This window comes from Euprymna scolopes, chromosome 42, assembly GCF_053919585.1.
Source record: "Euprymna scolopes isolate OS-2025 chromosome 42, ASM5391958v1, whole genome shotgun sequence".
NCBI lineage: Eukaryota > Metazoa > Mollusca > Cephalopoda > Sepiida > Sepiolidae > Euprymna > Euprymna scolopes.
In genome coordinates this window covers 42,263,683-42,284,409 of record NC_136523.1, presented here as the reverse complement: position 1 = coordinate 42,284,409, position 20,727 = coordinate 42,263,683, and the positions used below count along the sequence as shown (strand labels likewise).

Sequence of the window (20,727 nt, the reverse complement as noted above, 5' to 3'; positions counted from 1 at the left end):
TATATATATATATATATATATATATATATATATATATATATACTAGCAGATGTACCTGGTGCTATTCGTTTTAAACGTAACATTAAATTCCTTAAAAACATGAAGTAAAAACAAAAACAAAAAAAACGGAAAGAAACTGAGACAGGTGGATGCAAATGTTTTTTCAAGACAGTTCACTTCTTGTAAGTAAAAAAGAAAAAATACTCGAGCTGAGATCGAAACCAAAACCTCAAGACAGTACGATAACTATTAGACCAGCTTGCCACGTCCTTTAATAAACAGTTGACAAGCAGATAAAAATTCGATGATCCTCAGGTACCAATTTTTTCAATTTTGACCTTTAAGCAGCCCTTTTTTCGGATGAAAACGATTAAAGGTTTTCCACATGTCTGAAAACCCTATATACCAAATTTCAAGTCTGTAAATAAAAATGCGTTGAGTATATAGGTTGAAAAGTATTCTCACACACGATTTCTCACTTTTATATATACGTATATAAAGAGAAAGAGAAATAGATAGAAAGAGAAAGAGAGAGGTAGAGAGGGAAAGGGGGAGAAAGAGAAATAGATTATTAAGCGCCTAGCTTTTAACAAGCACGTTCCTATTAACATGTGCGATCACATGATCGGTATTATCAAGAATGCTGGATATTCACCACCATAATTTTTTCGGCTTTATATATAACGTCACTTCTCCCTTTCAATATGCCCACTTCCGTTCCCACGATCTTGGATTACCAGTCATCGCTAACATTATTGGTTACTCATCTACAATATCTCTTGTCTCGGTGCACATATCCTAATTTCCAACATGTACTAGCTCATTACACGTACTAGTTAACCTTCACAGTTGAACATTTAACGGTAATTTAGTTAACGTTAATTTAAAGACTTCCATCAAGAACCGATTCCACTGTCTGCAACGGATTCTTTAAGACAACCACGCTCCAATGTGAGGAAAAATGCAGGCAATGCAATGGATTAAGAGAAAGTGACAATGAGAGAGAGGAAAAGAGAAAGAGACAGAAAGAGAGGGAGAGAGAAGAAAAAAAGAAAGAAAAAAGAAAGAAAGAGATAGAAAGAGAGAGAGGAAGAGAGAAAAAGAGAAAGAGAGTGTGTGTGTGTGTGTGTGTGTGTGTGAGAGAGAGAGAGAGAGAGAGAGAGAGAGAGAGAGAAGCGGTGAAAGAAAGTTATACGAGGGGTATTTCAAAAGTAAAGCCTCATATTTTTTTTTATTTATGAGTGGATCAGAGAAGATTGCAAATTGCATTATAGTAGTGACTTAAATTATGCATTCATGACGTGAGTTTCAGCTCTATGTTGCAGATATTGACGGTGTGAGCCTTAAAGAAAGCAATACATGTCATGAATGTGCGTCCGTCAGAAGCAGAGATGCGCCATTTAATTACTCCATGCAGAAAAAAATTGAACCGATCAACATTTACAAAGTCCATGCAGTTGATGTCAGTACAGTTAGGAGATGGATTCGTCGATTTCAGAGTGGCGACTGAGATGTGAGTGACAAAGCGCGCTCGGGACGTTCATGCACAGCCACCATCCCATCGCTGGCAAAAGTGCATTGTGAATGATGGTGACTATGTAGAAAAATCAATTCTGGAGTGCAAAAGATCGCTCGTTAGAATGGTACTACTTTCATCTTTGTAGCTCTTTGTTTTTTTTAATTTAAAAAATATGATGCATTACTTGTGGAACGACCCTTGTACGTAATCTCCAACAAATAAAGACAGCTTTTGATGACGACTCACGAATCCTAATCGCGATTTAATCCGCTTTCTGTAATCTCTCATATTTCGTATTTCTTAAGCCAAACGCATCCATCGAATGACAATCAGATTAAATCATAATTTATTGTCATTTTAACGTTCATTAAATAGTTCTGAAAAGATCTCTGTCATTTCACTTGGTCCAAGATATGAAGAATAAAAACAAAACATTAATAACAAACAACAACAACAAGCAAAGAATAAAAAACAAAAACAAACAACAACAAAAACAAAAAGCAAAAAAACGACAAAAACAAAAAGCAAAAACACAAAAACAAACAAAAAAAAAAATAAAAAAAAAATAAAAAGAATAAAAACAAAACAAAAAGCAAAAAAAAAAAAAAAAATCCAAAACAAAAACAAAAAAATTTACTGGATATTTCATTAAATAGTTCTGAAAAAAAATCTGTCATTTGACTTGATCCAAAATATGAAAAAAAAAAACCCCAAAAACAAAACCAAACAAAACAACAAAAAAGACAAACAAAAACAAAAAGTAAACAAAAGAAAACAAAAACAGAAAGCAAAAAAAAAAAAAATAACAAAAACAGAAAATCAAAAAAGCGAAAAAAAAAAACAAACAACAAAAACAAAAATAAGAAAATCAAAAATCAAAACAAAACAAAAACATACTAGATATTTCATTAAATAATTCTGAAAGAAACTCTGTGTCATTTGACTTGAACTAAATATGAAAAATAATAAAAACAAAACAAAACAATAGCAAAAAGCAAACAAACAAAAAACAAAAACAGAAAGCAAAAAACAAACAAACAAAAACAAAAAACAAAACAAAATAAAATCTACTGGATATTTCATGGTGAATAAAAAAAACTTAAACTTTAATTTCAGTTTCAATATATACTCTAAAAAATTATGACCCGTGGAGTCAGTATTTGTTATACCTATATATACCGTTTATTTCTGCGTATAAGACGACCGTCAATTAAGACGAGTTATAAAATTGCAGCAAATTTTCATAAATTTATATATCGGTTGTATAAGACGACTGTTAATCCCGAAACCACGTTTGATTAGCCTAGGCTAGAGATTGCAACACCTGGTATCTTATGATATATTCGTTTTTAAAGATGATTTTTTTAAACTTGAATGGTCGTCTTATACGCCGAAATATTCGATACTTATACTTTTTTTAAAATTACATTTTCACCCCAAACAAGGCAAATTGCTACTTTGGTGTAGGGGGCTACTATCAGGGGCGACAACTACTGGGGTACTATGTAGGGATTTGAGCAGCAAGATGTCGGTTCACGTTACACTTGAACTTCTGCACGTCAGTACTGTTGGGGAAGCAGGGACCTGAAATGAAATTCCAAGGTCTAGCGGTTCTGGGGAAGAAACTATTGGAATAGAAAGATCTTTTACATCTAGGGATCTCTACAGTGTGGTGGTGGGATTTAGCAGCCTGTCGGGTTTGTTTAGGGTGCTCACGTCGTGGGGGCACAAGTGCTTGCAGTTCGTCAGAGCATTCACCACTAAAATACTTGCAGAACAGGCAGAGGGATACAACATTTCGTCGATGGGACAGAAGCTGAAGCTTAGATGCCAGTTCAGGGCCTATCAGGTTTGCGACTCTCTTTTGAACCCTGTCAAGGAGCGAGAGACTAGTAGCAGATGCACCAGCCCAAATGTGACAGCAATACTCCATACATGGGCGAATGGTGACCTTATAGAAGTACAGAATACTTTCGGGTGTTAGTAGTTGTCTAGCACGGTAGAGAGAGCTCACCTTTCTTGCAGCAGCCCTGGCAATGCCTTCAATATAATTGTTCCAACTCATGTTTCCTGTGAACGTTAGGCCAAAGAGTTTGAAAGATGTACTCTCAGATAAAGAGTCGTTGGCCATTGCTATAGGTGGTAGAGAGGGTTTCTTGTAATTATTGAATGAAACTAGTTTAGTCTTGTCGGCATTGAATGTGACCAACCATTTTTGTCCCCATTCGACTACAGATTGGAGGTTTTCCTCTAGTGTTTCTGCCATTTCTTTAGAAATGTGTTCATTCGTCTTCCTGTCGTGCCTGTTATAAAGTGTAGTGTCATCAGCATATATACCCATCTCAGAGGCAATTTTGTCGGGGAGATCATTTATGGATATCAGGAACAATAGAGGTTCAAGGATAGACCCTTGGGGCACTCCCGCATTTATATCATATTGTTTAGATGTACGACCGTTAAGGACAACCTGGATTTTTCTCTTATCTAAGGAGGATTTTTTAAATTTATTATACGGCATAATCACGTCGACACACCGGTTTTCGCCAATGCATGGAAGTTAAGCAACGATGAGTCTAGCCAGTATCCTAAAGAGAGTCGCCAACCTGAATTATCATCTAAACTTCAGCCCCTGTCCCACCGACGAAATGTTGCATCCCTCTACATGTTTTACAAGTATTTTAATGGTGGATGCTATGACGAACTACAAGCACTTGTACCCCCTCGACGAAAATACCCCCAACAAACCCGACAAGCAGCAAAGTCCCACCCCTATACAGTTGAGATCCCTAGATGTAAGAACGCGTTTTACTCTAATAGCTTCTTCCCCAGAACTGTAGGACTTTGGAATTCTCTTCCGGTTTCCTGCTTCCCCAACTGTACTGACATGCAGAAGTTCAAGTGTAATGTTAACAGACATCTTGCTGCTAAACTCCCGACATAGTACCCCTGTAACTTAGGTCCCTGATAGTAGCCCTCTACATCAAAGTGGCAATATGCCTAGTTTGGGGTGAAAATGTAAAAAAAAAAAAAACAAAACAAAAAAAACAAACAACAACTGATGAGTGGCCATTTCTTCGAATAACTACTGCACTAGGACATAAAAAATTTCCAGGTTAGTATCTGGGGGCGCGTTTAAAGACCACAGGGAGAAATGCACTTTCGGTCTGGTTTAAGACATGCATCTAGGTGAAGTAAACTCCGATATAAAAACCTGAGGTCTACAGTCTGCTCTGTCCGTTGCATTCAATTGCACCGACTGAGATAAGCAGTTGTACCTAAAAAGTGTGGTTAGTTCTACACAAAGCCTTCACCACTATAAACAAATCATCTGTGTGGATTTCCGAACACCTTCGATGGGAGTATCTATTATCTCTACTATTATATAAAAGAAACTTTGTGTGTGTATTCGTTCCCTGTGGACTCCGAAACGGCTGGTCCAATTTTTATAAAATTTCACACAAATGTGCTTCATGTTTCTAGCAGTGTTCTTAGATAGGTTTGGTATCGGAATGTCTTCGATAAGTATCGATAGTCGAAAAAATCCGATGAAAGAAGGAACACGCGACTTTGATCAAAGTTAACACCTTGCACAGCCTAACACCTCATGTGCATTTGAGAAGTTTCATTACTACACAAGCAGATAGGCCTGGCATATAAAATGAACAGTAGGTTCTTTGATATGACAAAGGCGTGTTTAAAACGAATGTTTCTGTTTAATGCGCAATTGAACCATGATGCTTGACATGTTCATTTTTTACTGAAATTCAAGTCATTATCACCGCACAAGAAAAAAAGCCAGACATATAAAAATTAGCAGTAGGTTCTTTAATAAGACAGTGACGCCTTTGAAATAAGTGTTTCTATCTATAACACGATCGAACCGTGATACTTGACTTTTGTATTTTAAACTTTAATTAATTGTAAGATTAACAGTAAATTCTTTACAGTGCAATATAGACTAAAACGTATTGTTGACTAAGTCACTGCGGGGAGGCATGTGAAGCTTCCTCCCGGTGAACCGCGGTAGGTCCCCAACTACAGTAGCCAATTAATCGATTTGATTTAAAAAAAAAAAAAAAAAAAAAAATGGACGATTTCAAATAGTACCATCTTTATTAGAAATTTTAAATCGTCTGTCGTGTGATTTTCTAGTCTTTAGTTTTCTTTATTACTAGTAGTTTTTTTTATATTATGTACATATTTTTTGATGTTATTGTTTTATCTGTACTCTTTCCCTTCCTTTTTTTTTTCCTATTTCTTTTATTAGGTTGGTGCAAAAATAATGTTTTTTTTGACGTTTAACTAATATATATATACAAACGACATTATTTTTGCACAAACCTTAATCCCCACCCCTTCTTTTCAGTCTTCCTCACATATTAAAGACCATTTCCATTATTCTTAACCAGCCTGGGTATTTGGAGGTGTACGTTGAGCAAAAAAAAAAAAAAAAGTTGTAGTAGGCTCGAACCGGTACCGCGAAGATGAAAAAGAACGTGAAAAAAGTGATGTCTTTGCTGTTGCGCCCATCGCCTAACCGGAAGTGACGAATGTCTAAATTAAGACTAGTCAATCGAAAAAAAGGGGTGATGACTTTTGAAAATATCGGCGAAAAAAAAAAAAAAAAGCGACCCTTCCCTGTAGAAAAATGCCCAGTTAAGGGTGAAAGAATTAATGTTTTTAGCTAATTTTTCAATATTTGTCGTCCGAAGAATCGGGCTTAAAAACGATACCGATCTCGTGAAAATTCGCCTCTGTCGAAAGTTTTAGGCAGACATACATACATACATACATACATTTAAACAGACAGGTGAGATTTATATTATAGAAGATGATATCTAATGTGACCTCTTGTTAGAAATTTTATTTGTGATTGTTGAATCCCTAAATAATTTTATTACAGACTAAACTTTTGTATAAGCAATATCGGCTGAAGAAGTCTCTAGTAACTGGTTGACCGCAACATGCTCATGAACGTGTAGCGACATAGCAATGCTTATGTAAAACAAATACAAAGTATATAATATATATATACACACAAAGATTTTATATTGACATTACAATCTTAATATTTTACAGAAACAAAGTGTAAAATTTATTCCCACAATACGCCATTTCTTCGGAAATCGTCTTTTTGATACGTCATTATTATGAGGTGTTTCTTATGTCAAGAACATTTTCAAACTATCTCTTCCGAAATTAAGTTTCAGAGCGGCGCTTGGGGCCCTAAAATAATTGTCTTTTCTTATGGACCGTTCTTTTATAGGTTTTAGGCAGATAAAGTAGTTTTTAAAGGTAAAAAAAAAAAAAAAAAAAAAAAAAAAATTATACACTTTGTACATTCATCTTAGTTACTTTTTAATCAGTTCATATGTTGGAGTTGCCCCTCTAGAGTTACTCCTTATCCGTCGTCAGCCTCGATGGTTGGGCCACATTATTAGGATGCCCTCTAGCCGTCTAGCTGAATCCACTGTGAAAAATTTCCCCCACTCTATATCTGTGCCTAAATCAAAACGCGGATTCCATGAAAAAAGCTTCTTTCTTAGAACTGCACGCCTGTGGAACTCTGTTCCGTCTGCCTGCTTCCCTCCGAACTACAACTTGGATGTCTTCAAGTCCAATGTTAACAAATTCCTAATGAACCGCCCCCTTAATTAAACACTTCATCAAATCTCCACACTAACGTAATATACTTGCAATAACCCTTATCCCCGAGTGGCTTCCGGGCCTTGATAAGTGGTGATCACTGTGTAAAAAAAAAAAAATAAATAAAATAAAACGAACTATATCTGTGTCTCCATATTTTAAAACTATCTCTTCCGAAATTAAGTTTCAGAGCGGCGCTTGGGGCCCTAAAATGATTGTCTTTTCTTATGGACCGTTCTTTTATAGGTTTTAGATAAAGTAGTTTTTAAAGGTCAAAAGTTACTCCTTATCCGTCGTCAGCCTCGACGGTTGGGCCACATTATTAGGATGCCCTCAAACAGATTACCTCGAAGAATTCTCTCCGGTCAGCTCACCCACGATCGACGAAATGTCGGCTGCCCGAAGAAACGCTACAGACTGCATTAAGTTCACCCTCAAGCGCTGCCAAATCCCCTTCAATCTTTTGGAGACTTTGGCAGCGGAGAGAGACACTTGTCACTCCACATGTGATAGTGGGATGGCCTTCTTCAACAACAAGTATGAGCGAGCAGTTATGGAGCGTTGCATACTAAAACACCACGAGCGGCGGCCACTCACTATCAAAACCCAAATCCTGTTTTCCTGTGTTCTATCTGCGCAAAGCAGTGCAGATCACACATCGGTCTTCAATTATCAACAGAGTCAGAGTCAATTAAAAAAATAAAAATAAATCCACATGGATGGACTACAATAACTAACTCATATGCGCGCGCGTTCGTGCAGTGGTAACGTCACCAGCTTTGAATCCTACAGTTTTTGATTTCGGTTTCAATTCTAGCTGATGGCACTCAAATACTTTTATATATAAAAGGTTTTATTTTGATATTAAAGACGTAACAACCTATAACATTTTGGTGTTTATGCAGAAAAGGTACCGTGCTATTTTTGATAGCTTTTCAAGTTAAACTCAAGTTTTATGGTATCTCTTAGTTATTAAATTGTTAGGTGAATGCACAGAATAGTTACAAAATTCCACCCCGATGTTAAGAATGGTTTCTAAATAACATTTTGGCACGGTACCTTCTCTGCATAAGTACCATTTTTTTTTTTTAACGAAACAAAAATATTTTGTGGAGATAATACTAGTGTGAGCCAACGATACCTCGCTCTATAGCAGGTACTTGGGGGAAAACTAATGAGCACATATCTAAGGTAATGGCCGAAACCATAGAGGAAGTTCTTCAGTCTAGTGTAATGGGGTCAAACATGGATGGTAACGTTCAATGTTGCCAAGACAAAGCTAGTTTCCGTTAATCTCACTAACCACCAATAGCTAGAGATACTTTACCCAAGAGCACTTCGTTCAAGCTCCTTGGCGTAACGTTCACAAAAAAACAGGAGTTGGAATAAATACATCGAGATCATTGCTGGTGCTGCTGCATGGGAGGTAGGCTCTCTCTATCGTGCTAGAAAGTTACTTCTGCCTGAATGTATCCTGTACCTCTACAAAGCCACCATTCGCCCTGTATTGAGTACTGTTGTCACATTTGGGATTGTGCATCTGCTACTAATCTCGGACAGGGTCCAAAAGAGTCGCCAACCTAATAGGTCCCGAACTGTCATCTAAACTTCAGCCCCTGTCCCACCGACGAAATGTTGCATCCCCATGCCTGTTTTACAAGTATTTTAATGGTGGATGCTCCGACGAACTACAAGCCCTTGTACCCCTTCGACAAACCAGACACGCAGGAAAGTCCCATCCCTACACAGTTGAGATCCCTAAATGTAAGAAAGCCTCTAAGAGCTTCTTCCCCAGAACTGCAGGACTTTAGAATTCTTTCGGTTTCCTGCTTTCCCAACTGTACTGACATGCAGAAGTTAAAGTGTAATGTGACCAGACATCTTGCTGCTAAACCCCCTACATAGTACCCCTGCAACTTAGGTTCCTGACAGTAGTCCCCTACAAAGTGGCAAAGTGCCTTGTTTACGGTGAAAATTGAATAAAATAAGTGATTCGGCCGACATGGCGTTTCAACATCTATTTTTTTAAAATTAAGGCCCAAAAGTGTACGACGTTAACCTATTTGTGCAGACCATTCTGTCTTGTTTTTAAGGACCTAAAGATATTTTAGCAGCATTTTTTTTTCAGAGATATCTATAGGTGGCCTTCAGGCCAAGATCAAAGTGCAGTATCTGATCTTTAGATGCTACTCTTCAATTTCCTGGTCTGTCAGTGGAGGAGAAATCCTGCACGACTGAAAGAATTTATTTTTGTTCCTTTTCTCCACGTATCCCCCCCCCCAAAAAAAAACACGACCCTGGTGTCTAAGCGTCGCCTGGGGAGGCATTGTAAATAGGATCTATAGGTATACTTAAAGATTTGCGTGTCATTCCAATATTAAACCTACCGTCTCATGTATATTGGTAACACTAATATCTCCGTATTCAGTAACGTTTACTGTGATTTTTCACCCCAACCAAGGCACAGTGCCTCCGAATTGCAAGGGACTATTTGGGTCCAGATTTGCAGGCATACTATGTAGGGAGTTAAAATACATAAATTAAGTCAGATGGGCGATAAAGAGTGGGACAGATTGACAGACTTCTCAGACGACGGAAAATTTATTTTCTATGAACCTGCAAAATTTGGAAAATTCAGGTTTTTCATTACTTAGTCGAATTCATTAAACGATCGACAATTTCAAGCTTAAAAAGATGCCTAATACGGACTTCGGGTTAGTACCGTAAACCTTTGATACTTGATAAGTTTAGGAATTTAACGTTATTAATAATTTTATTTTATACATGGGTATAGGCTTTTTAACTAGTCACCTAACCAATGAAGATACGTATAAAAAATCGAATTTAGCTAAAAATAACACGGTTCATAAACTGCACAAGTTTATTTTTCGTAAATCGTTTACGTCTGAAATTAACGACCGACGAAATACAAATAGGCGAGGTTTGGTTGACGAAATGGCCCAAGTGAAATCAAGGAAACTACTTTTTAAATTAGTCAATTTCACAAGTTTAAAGCTGTGCTGGTCGGTAGAGAATCATCGTTATTAAAAACTTATTTGATTTCTCGATTGTTAGAAATACCACACCATTGCTATGATCTGTATCATTGGGTTATCCGGAATATTAACGTTTTGATAATTTTCAGAACTTATCGGTGGATATAGTCTACGACCGCCAGGTTCATCTTTATGACTTCGGAATCTAAAGACGCGTGTTCCTACTAAAGGCTATAATAACCACGAACTACATAAAAATGAACTCTGGTAAATACGCAGAGACTGTGCTAATCTTTTTAATAGTATTTTCAAGTTGAAGTTTTGCAGGTTCTTGTTTTAAATTGTTAATTTAAAATAGAGAACAGTTACAAACACCCTTTCTAAATAAAGTCCTTCAGCACTAGCTTCTATGCATTTGTCGTGGCTAACGAAATGAGAACAATCTATCCTCTTGATTAAAGGTTCAGTCTTGAAAGGTGCGCCCGAAGATAAAGTTGTAACATAGCGAATGCGCGTATGCAAATCCATGCGAAATTACGTCACCGGTAAAGAAAAAAGGCTATAAAAGATCACGTTAGAGACATGAAGAACGTTCAAGATCACTTGAGGCGTGACGTTCAAGACTATCACAAGACGTCACAACGATAACGGGGGAGCAAGAATGAAGCTTTCTTAGAACTGCACGCCTGTTGAACTCTTTCGTTAGTCTGCTTTCCAGCCGACTACAATCTGTCTTCAAGTCCAACGTAAACAAGTTCTTGATGAACCGTCTCCCCATAAATAATCCAATTTACAAAATTTCCACTGATGTTTACTACGCTATAATCACACTAACGTATACCCATTAATCCCCATCATCGAGTGGCCTCCGGGCCTTGATAAGTGGCGATTCCTGCGTAAAGAGCTGAAGTTCTTTTCTATTTTTCCCCCTTTGCGACTGAAGCTGCAGGTTTGGAAAACGTTACATAGTGGTCCAAACGCCGTGAAAATACTCAGATTAGAAGTCTGAATTTTTTTTTGAAAAAGAAAAAAAAAAAAAAGTTCCCTTTTAACTAATACGAATTCATGTACAAAGGAGGTGGGAGTGCATTCTTAGGAGTACATCTATTATATAAAAGAGACTGTGTGTGAGTAAATTACTCAGGATTCCAATTTGGAGGAGCCTATCTTTTGCAAATTTCACAAAAGTAATTTATGTTTCTGGCAGTGATTTTAGATATGCTTTGTACAAAATTCATCCGATAAGTATCGAAAGCCGAAAAAAAACAGATTCATAGATTCCCCTTTTTTATAGGGGGGAATATTTTATGTACACCGGCCAGTGTAACGTAAAATATTTCCCTGTAAAAATTAGTTTTTACCGATAAAAGAAAAGACGCAAGTTCGTCAAGCACAAATATCAGCTGACGTGATATTGTAAACAGAATTTGATGAATAAATCTTTTGCAAAGAAGTTCACCGGGCAAGTTATTCCTCATATATATAATCAATAAAGATTGATTCTATATTACATACGCAATCTGCATAAATTAAAGGTTTAAGTGTATTGTACGACCGGGCAACGCCGAGCGGCCAGCTAGTTATATTAAGTAAAAGATTTCAATCGAGTAAAAACTAAGTAAAGTAGGTAAGATTTAAAATTAAAGAGTATTTAAGTGTTCAATCGTTATACCAGACATTACTCATCAAGCAGGAAAAATTAGATTACGTCAAATGTTTCGACATGACTGATCAAGCGGAGGTAAAGAAATAAGAATACGTCCATAAGGGTTTAAAAAGTTCTGCACGTATTGTGCCGATTGGTCTGTGAAGTTTAACGTTTGATAGCTTATGAAGTGTTCGGTGAAACTGAATTGATGAAGTACTGAAATTCTGGGATATCTACGTTTGAGATCAGGCATTTTATATGGAATTAAAGAAAAAAAAAAAAAAAAAAAAAAAAAAAAAGCTCGTTTTCTTAAAACTTTGCCTCGAGCTCCAAACCGGTTTCGCAACCCAATCTGCGATGCCATTTTTTCTTCCTTGCACACAGAAAAGACGTTACGAACCTGTCTCTGCTATGTCATTTTAATAACAAGTGCTCATCTGAGCTCCAATCAATTCCCTCACCACTGTGTCTAAACCTAAACAGATTCAATGAAGCTTTTCTAGAACTTCCCGGCCGGTTACAATAGTTGGTCCAATGTAAAAAGTTGTTGAGCCGTCCTCTTTATACAAATTTTAAAGAGTACATCAAGGATTACACTTCCGCCTTACATTCATTAACCCGAGTGGCTTTTGGGTATTGGGATTTCGAAATAAAAATAGTTTAGATCGATACAAAATTAAACTAAAAATTGGAAGACGAAAGATGACAATTGGTGTCGCAATTAAAATTGATTTACGGTTAAAGATGGAATTGTTAGAGACAAAAGCGGAAGTTAAAAGCATGGAATATAATTGGTTCAGAAAAGTGTATATTTTTAGGGGTGTTCGTTTTCTGTCCTCCCCCAGATTCTCCTGACCAGTTGAATTTTGACTAAGGTCACGGCTTCAAAGTGTATAACATCCTATTTGAACAATAGCCTTTTTTTTTTTTCCACGGACCAGGTGGAAAATATTTCGGCAACATCTGGTATCTTTCAGAGACATGTAATTATTGCAGTGTCATTCAAACTCCAAATCAACGGTATCGTTTATATTGGCTACACTGAGGTCACTATTGAGGAATCAAAGTAGGCTTAAGGGAAAGGACAATTTTTTTTATAAGTGTACATCTTAGGCTTTTTCTCCCCGGATTCGTCTGGCAAGTTGAATATCTTTCGGCATAATGGTAACACGTTTGGCGTGAATGGCACACAAGTTGGTGTCTTCAAAAAGATCAACCAAATAAGCCTCAGAGGCTTCTTGGAGGGCCAGCACAGCAGTACTTTGGAAGCGAAGACTCGTCATGAAGTCTTGGGCAATTTCACGGACCAAACGTTGGAATGGTAGCTTCCTGATGAGAAGCTCTGTAGACTTTTGGTAACGACGGATTTCACGAAGGGCGACGGTTCCTGGTCTGTAACGATGGGGTTTCTTTATTCCCCCGGTTGCTGGGGCGCTTTTACGGGCAGCCTTCGTAGTCAACTGTTTTCTGGGAGCTTTTCCTCCGGTGGATTTACGAGCTGTTTGCTTGGTTCGAGCCATTGTTTTCAATAACACCGATAACCTGAAAAGAGCTGCAATTAAACTCGAACTAACTGAATTAATTAATTGCGATAAAACCGGTTTTATTTTATACATAAGTTGCTGGCTCCTATTTAGTCAATTCACATAGTTGATTGGTCAGTAATGACGATCGCTGATTGGTTGAAAAAATAAACCACTTAAGCATTTTGATTGGTCGATTTTATTTTTCTTTCGATCTGTGCATGACAGCAATTTTAAATATATTATTGATATGAACTAGCATGCCACCGGCATTACCCGGTCGTAAAATACGCTTAAATATGATATTTTAATTAATGCAGATTTCGTATTTATTATTAGACTAGAAGTTCCGCCCGGCTTTGCTCGGGCCCTATATACTGTTCAGAACTTAATGTGCATATGTATATATTAAAATGTGTGAATATGTACGCTAATGCCGTTCTATATAATAGGCCCCCTTAACTACCATAGAGAAAAGTTGGTAGAGACCGCAGTCGTCAACTTTGACTCCAATTTTGACCCCTTAACATTTATTGTTTTGGGCTCAAATTAAATTTAAACGTTTTACCCATGTACAAGTAACCTACATCTAAAATTTAAAGTGCATAGACCCAAAATTGGTGGATGAGTTTGGTAGAGTCTGCAAAGGTCAACTCTGTAAACTTTGACCTCTTGCCAGCAAAATTTTCACCTAAAAACTGATTAAAAAGCTTGCTGTATATCTGAGTACCCTTTATATAAAATTTCAAATATTTAGACCCAAAATTGGCTGAATAGTTTGCTAGAGACCGCAAATGGAAATTTTTTTTGAACATTGACCCCTTGGAAGCCAAATTTTCGGCAAACAAAACAAAACAAAACTAAAAGCTTGCCCTATGTCTGAATAAACTTTATGTAAAATTTCAAATAATTAGATAAAAAATTGTCCGAGTAATTTGGTAGAAACCGCAGAGGTCAATTTTTTAAAAACTTTGACCCCAATTACGACACATTAACATTTATTGTTTGGGCCTCAAACAAAATTATAAAGTTAGATCCATGTCCAAGTAATCTACATCTACAATTTCAAGTGTTTAAGCCTAAAATTGACGGAGGAGTTTGATAGAGTTTTCAAAGATCAAATCGCTGAACTTTGACATCTTAACGGCCAAATTTCTGGGCGAAAACCGATTAAAAAGATTTCCCCAAATCTCAGTACCCGTTATTTCAAATCTTGAGTCCGTAGACTAAAAATTGACAGCGTTATATGGTAGGGAAATGTACACAGACACACATACACAGAGAGAGAGAGAAATTTTTACTTTTATAGATATATAGATAGACTAGCATGGGTGCCCGGCGTTACCCGGGTGTTTGGAGGTGTATGCTGAGCAAAAAATAAAAAAAACAAAAAAAGAATCGTCAATTTTTTTAAACTTTGACCCCTATTATGACCTCTTTACATTAATTGTTTTGGGCTCAAATCGAGTTATTAAGTTAGATCCATGTCCAAGGAACCTATATCTAAAATTTCAAGTGTTTAGACCCAAAATTGTTGGAAGAGTTTGGTAGAGTTCTCAAAGGTCAAATCGTTGAACTTTGACCCCTTAACAGCCAAATTTCTGGCCGAAAGAACCGATCACAGATTTTCCCAAATCTCAGTACCCTGTATATCAAATTTCGAGTCTGTAGACTAAAAATTGACAGAGTTATTGCGTAGGGAAATGTACACAGACACACAGACACACAGAAAGACGCACAGACACACAGACATGTTCACTTTTATAGATATATAGATAGACTAGCATGGGTGCCCCGCATTGCCCGGGTGTTTAGAGGTGTATGCTGAGCAAAAAAACAAAAAACAAAAAAAAAAACAACAACAAAACAATGGTCAATTTTTTAAAACTTTGACCCCTATTATGACCCCTTTACATTTATTGTTTTGGGCTCAAATCGAGTTATTAAGTTAGATCCATGTCCAAGGAACATGTATCTAAAATTTCAAATGTTTAGACCAAAAATTGTTGGAGGAGTTTGGTAGAGTTCTCAAAAGTCAAATCGTTGAGCTTTGATCCTCTAATCGCTAAATTACTGGCCGAAAAAAACGATCATAGATTTTCCCAAATCTCAGTACTCTGTATATCAAATTTCGAGTCTGTAGACTAAAAATTGACAGAGTTATTGCGTATGGAAATGTACACAGGCACACACACACACACACACACACACACACACACACACACTTTTATAGATATATAGATTGGACCCAATATATAATTATTTGAAAAGTTGATATATATATACGGTAATGACTCGTTCGCCACCACTGAAAATCGAAACCAAAACATTTAGCTTACGATGTATTTTTTCGTTTGACGTTAACGCCTAAGCTATAAAGACATGTTTGCTGCAAGGCTAAAAATTAAAACATGAATTAATAGCTATTACGTTAAGCATGCATATTCGTAATGCCGTCGTTCGACCTTCATTTGGCAAATTCCATTTTTTTTTGAATTTTCACACTTTTACGCTGACTTTTCACGGCAAAAACCCAAATATAAAGTTTCGCATCGGTTCGAATACCCTATATATTTTAGTTTCATGTCTTTAGATCAAAAACTGACAGAGGAGTTTGATAGGCAAAAAATTCTAAACATATATATATATATATATATACGCATACATAAATATATATAGAAAAAGGTTTGTGTTTACTATAAGCTTTTTACGCAAATATTACACAAGTATAAATCATATAGAATATCTGCATGAATATAATTACACGTAATAGTTAACTAAAGATGATCGTCTCATAAGAAAACCAAACCAACCAATAGGGAATTAATTAAAATAAATGTTTAAAAGAATATACAAATTAGCCGGATCTTTTGCAGATGAATGCAGTTCCACGATCCATATATAACAAAGTTGTATTTTCTTTTTAAATAAATAGAAGAAAGGGGTTTAAATATGAATATCAATACACACAAACACACACACACACCCCAACAAATTTGATAGGAGTGTGTATATATAGAATTATCTTTATACACAGGCGGCAAAAAGAAAGTCCGCACTTGTAATTTTTTCAAAAACTGCAAATGTAGACTAAATTGAATGTAACTGTTTAAACAAATTATACCTCATTTGATTCACCTTTTATTCATCTATAATTTTACCTATTCATATTTGACTTTTAATTGAAATATTCTAGTGTTCACGTCAATTAAAAAAATAACTTCAAATTGAGGAGGCAAAAAGAAAGTCCGCACGATGGAAAATTATTATTTGAATGTAAATTTAGGACATTAATGCAACACAAATACAACAGGAACACAATGAACTAGTTAATATCTAATAGCATGGCCCTTCTGCAATTTGACAGCCTGCAATTTCTTGGGAATTCCTTGAATTAGACTGCAACAATACTCCGGGGAAAGGGCATTCCACTTTTCTTTCATTTTTGTCCAAAGTTCTTCCAAATTTAAAATTTTATCATTGCGTAGCTGTTGCTTGATGTAATGCCATACGTTTTCAATAGAATTGAGGTCTGGGGATTGTGCCGGCCAATCCAAACACGGAATATCATGTTCTTCCAGAAACCTTTTGACATTGCCAGCTGTGTAAATGGGAGCATTACGCTTCATGAATATGAGATTATCATCCAAATTCCAACCAAAGTAAGATAGAAAATGCTTAGTCACCATATTAGTGTACTTGGTCGAATTAAACCAATCTTGCAAGCGAACTATAGGCCCTGGACCATTGATACTAATAATGCTCCACACCAAAACTGAACCTCCACCACCTTGCAGCGTTGAAACTGAGCACCTAGGATTCAATTTTTCGTCTTTTCTCCAACGGACGTACTGCCTAACGTCACTGCCAAGCCTATTGAATGTGCTTTCGTCGATAAAAAAACACTTTTGACCAATATGAAGAGTCATGATCTACATTACATCCAACGAATCCAGAATGCGCTTTCTGTTATTTACAGAAATCATTGGCTTGCGTCTTGCAACATATCCTCTCCAAATTAAAATTTTTAATCTGTTCTTGACAGTAAAAAGAGATCTTGTTAGATTGCACTGTTGTTGGATTTGAGGAGTCGATTCAAATCCGTTTCTTAGGCTGCGGATCTTCCCTGCTAGAAGTAGCTCTAGTACGACCAAATTTAGGGGCATCACGAACACTGCCGGTGTTTTGGTGCTTTTGCCACAGTCTTTCGTACCGTTTTCTCATCACATTTCAATCTCGATTTCTCGATTGAATAAACCAGAAAGGTGGAGATTAATGAGCTCCTGACGATCACTAATTTAAATTGACGTGAACACTAGAATGTTTCAATTAAAAGTCAGATATGAACAGGTTAAAATATAGAGGAATAAAAGGCGAATCACATGAGTTGTTTAAACTGTTAAATTAAATTTAGCTTAAATTTGCAGTTTTTGAAAAAATTACAAGTGCGGAAATTCTTTTTGCCGGCACTGTATATATATATTTTAGATGAGCATTGACAATTAGTATTAAACGGAGCCAACTAGGCATTTTGATTGGTCGATTGTATTTTCTTGATTCGTACATGTCAGCAATTTAAAATTTATTATAGAATAGCAGGGAGACCCAACGTTGCCCGAGATTTAATAATGACCAACGAATGTTTCACACTCCCATAATATTATTTTCATCGAAATCGCCCATTTTCAATAAAAACCACTGATTTGATGCTCTAATTGGGGACTCATCGTGGTGCACCGGGGGAAGCTTTACATGCCTCTCCACAGTGACTTAGTCAACATGACATTGCACTGTTGAGAACCTACTGTTAATTTTATAAAATTATTTTTATTCATAATGGCTTGAATCTATATATTAATAAGATAGAGTGTATGCTATTTTCTGTGTCACGCTTAACCCGGGTCGTTTACTTGTTATGTACTTCGATTTCTTGTAATAAATAATTTTATCAAGAATTTTTCATAATTTTTGTTTCGGTTTCGATTATAGCTGATGGCACTTAAGTCATCTATTTTTTTTTTATAAATAATTTTACCAAAAAATTCTTCATAAGTTTTGGTTTTGGTTTCGGTTTCGATTATAGCTAATGGCAATCCAATAATCTATTTAATAAATAATAATATCCAATAATCTATATAATGAAATAATTTTATCAAGAGTTCTTCATGAGTCTTGGTTTCGGTTTCGATTTCAGCTGATGGCACCTTAGTAATCTATTTTTGAAATAAATAATTTTATCAAGAATTCTTCATACGCTTTGATTTCGGTTCCGATTATAGCTGAAGAAACTAAAGTTATATATATATATATATATATATATATATATATATATATATATATATATATATATATATATATTACATTTTCACCCCAAACAAGGCAAATTGCCACTTTGGTGTAGGGGGCTACTATCAGAGGCAACAACTACTGGGGTACTATGTAGGGATTTGTGCAGCAAGATGTCGGTTCACGTTACACTTGAACTTCTGCACGTCAGTACTGTTGGGGAAGCAGGGACCTGGAATGGAATTCCAGAGTCTAGCGGTTCTGGGGAAGAAACTATTGGAGTAAAAAGATCTTTTACATCTAGGGATCTCTACAGTGTGGGGGTGGGATTTAGCAGCCTGTCGGGTTTGTCGAGGGTGCTCACGTCGTGGGGGCACAAGTGATTGCAGTTCGTCAGAGCATTCACTACTAAAATACTTGTAGAAAAGGCAGAGGGATCCTACATTTCGTCGATGGGACAAAGTTTGAAGCTTAGATGCCAGTTCAGGGCCTATCAGGTTTGAGACTCTCTTTTGAACCTATGCAGATTGTCAAAGAGTGAGAGACTAGTAGCAGATGCACCAGCCTAAATGTGACAGCAATACTCCATACATGGGCGAATGGTGGCCTTATAGAGGTACAGGATACTTTCGGGTGTTAGTAGTTATCTAGCACGGTAGAGAGAGCTCACCTTTCTTGCAGCGGCCCTGACAATGCCTTCAATATAATTGTTCCAACTCATGTTTCCTGTGAACGTTAGACCAAGGAGTTTGAAAGATGTACTCTCAGATAAAGAGTCGTTGGCCATTGCTATAGGTGGTAGAGAGGGTTTCTTGTAATTATTGAATGAAACTAGTTTAGTCTTAGCGGCATTGAACGCCACCAACCACTTTTATCCCCATTCCACAACAGATTGGAGGTTTTCCTCTAGTGTTTCTGCCATTTCTTTAGAAATGTGTTCATTCGTCTTCCTGTCGTGCCTTCCATAGAGTGTAGTGTCATCAGCATATATAACCATCTCAGAGGCAATTTTGTCGGGAAAGTCAGGAACAATAGAGGTCCAAGGATAGAACCCTGGGGCACCCCCGCATTTATATCATATTGTTTATATATATATATAAAGTTTGTAGTTCGGGTCCGATTCAAGCTGATGAACACAATCATATAGATATATTTTTATGTTTGAAATCATAACTTTATAATTTATAAAAATTGATTAACTCTATAATAATATATAACTCTATAATAATACTCTATAATAATATATACGAAATCTGCAAGAATTAAAATATCATATTTAAGCGCATTTTACGATCTGGCTACGCCGATGTCTCTGCTAGCTTAGATAAATACTTTTGCAGTTTTAACAAAAGAGCTACAATAATATCAGAGCGTTTCCACTTACGCTGAACATCTATAGAATGCCAACATCAAATCAGGTCTCGCTAGTTAAAGGTTAAAATGCAACGACCAATTATCATAGTTCAATTGTGCTATAAACATAAACATCCACATCGGACACGCCCCTGTCATATCAAAGAACCTACTGTTGATTTTATACGCTTGTGCGATTATAATGGCTTGAATTTACATTAGAAATTTGAATTTAAGTTAAGTATCATAGTGCAGTTGTGCTTTCAACAGAAAAATTAATTTCGAACGTGCCAATCATATGTCAAAACCTACTGCTGATTATATATGCCGGGCTTTTCGGCTTGTGTGGTAATAACACTTCTCAAATGCACTTGTGGTGTTAGGCTGTATAAAAGTATTAGCTTTAGTCAAAATCGACTGTTCCGTCATTCATCGGGTTTTTTTTCGATTATCGATACTCATCGAAAAAATTCCGATACAAGTCTATCTAAGAACACTGCCAGATGCATAAAATAGATATCAGTGAAATTTCATGAAAAATCGCTCCTGACTAAATCCGACCTAGTTGATAACTCATATAATAAAAAATTTCGGCATTTTAGATATTATTCATCCTGAGCAACACTGACAAAGAATATACCAACTTTGTAGTTCTTTGTTTTGTAGTTATTTTTTCGTATTAGCGTTTCAGATTGTTTTTTTTTAAAATTTCGTCACAAAGGATGCTTTATTCGGCGGCGAGAAGAATTTGTTAAT

At 36.3% G+C, this 20,727-nt stretch overlaps 1 protein-coding gene across 1 annotated transcript; it reads right to left on the bottom strand.

Moving 5' to 3' along the window:
- Positions 1-11,679: 11,679 nt before the first annotated feature.
- LOC145267043 (histone H3, embryonic-like) lies at positions 11,680-13,419 on the bottom strand. Its single transcript, XM_080122984.1, has one exon. It carries the CDS (start codon positions 13,327-13,329, stop codon positions 12,919-12,921), a length of 411 nt encoding a protein of 136 aa, XP_079979110.1. The 5' UTR covers positions 13,330-13,419; the 3' UTR covers positions 11,680-12,918.
- Positions 13,420-20,727: the final 7,308 nt, after the last annotated feature.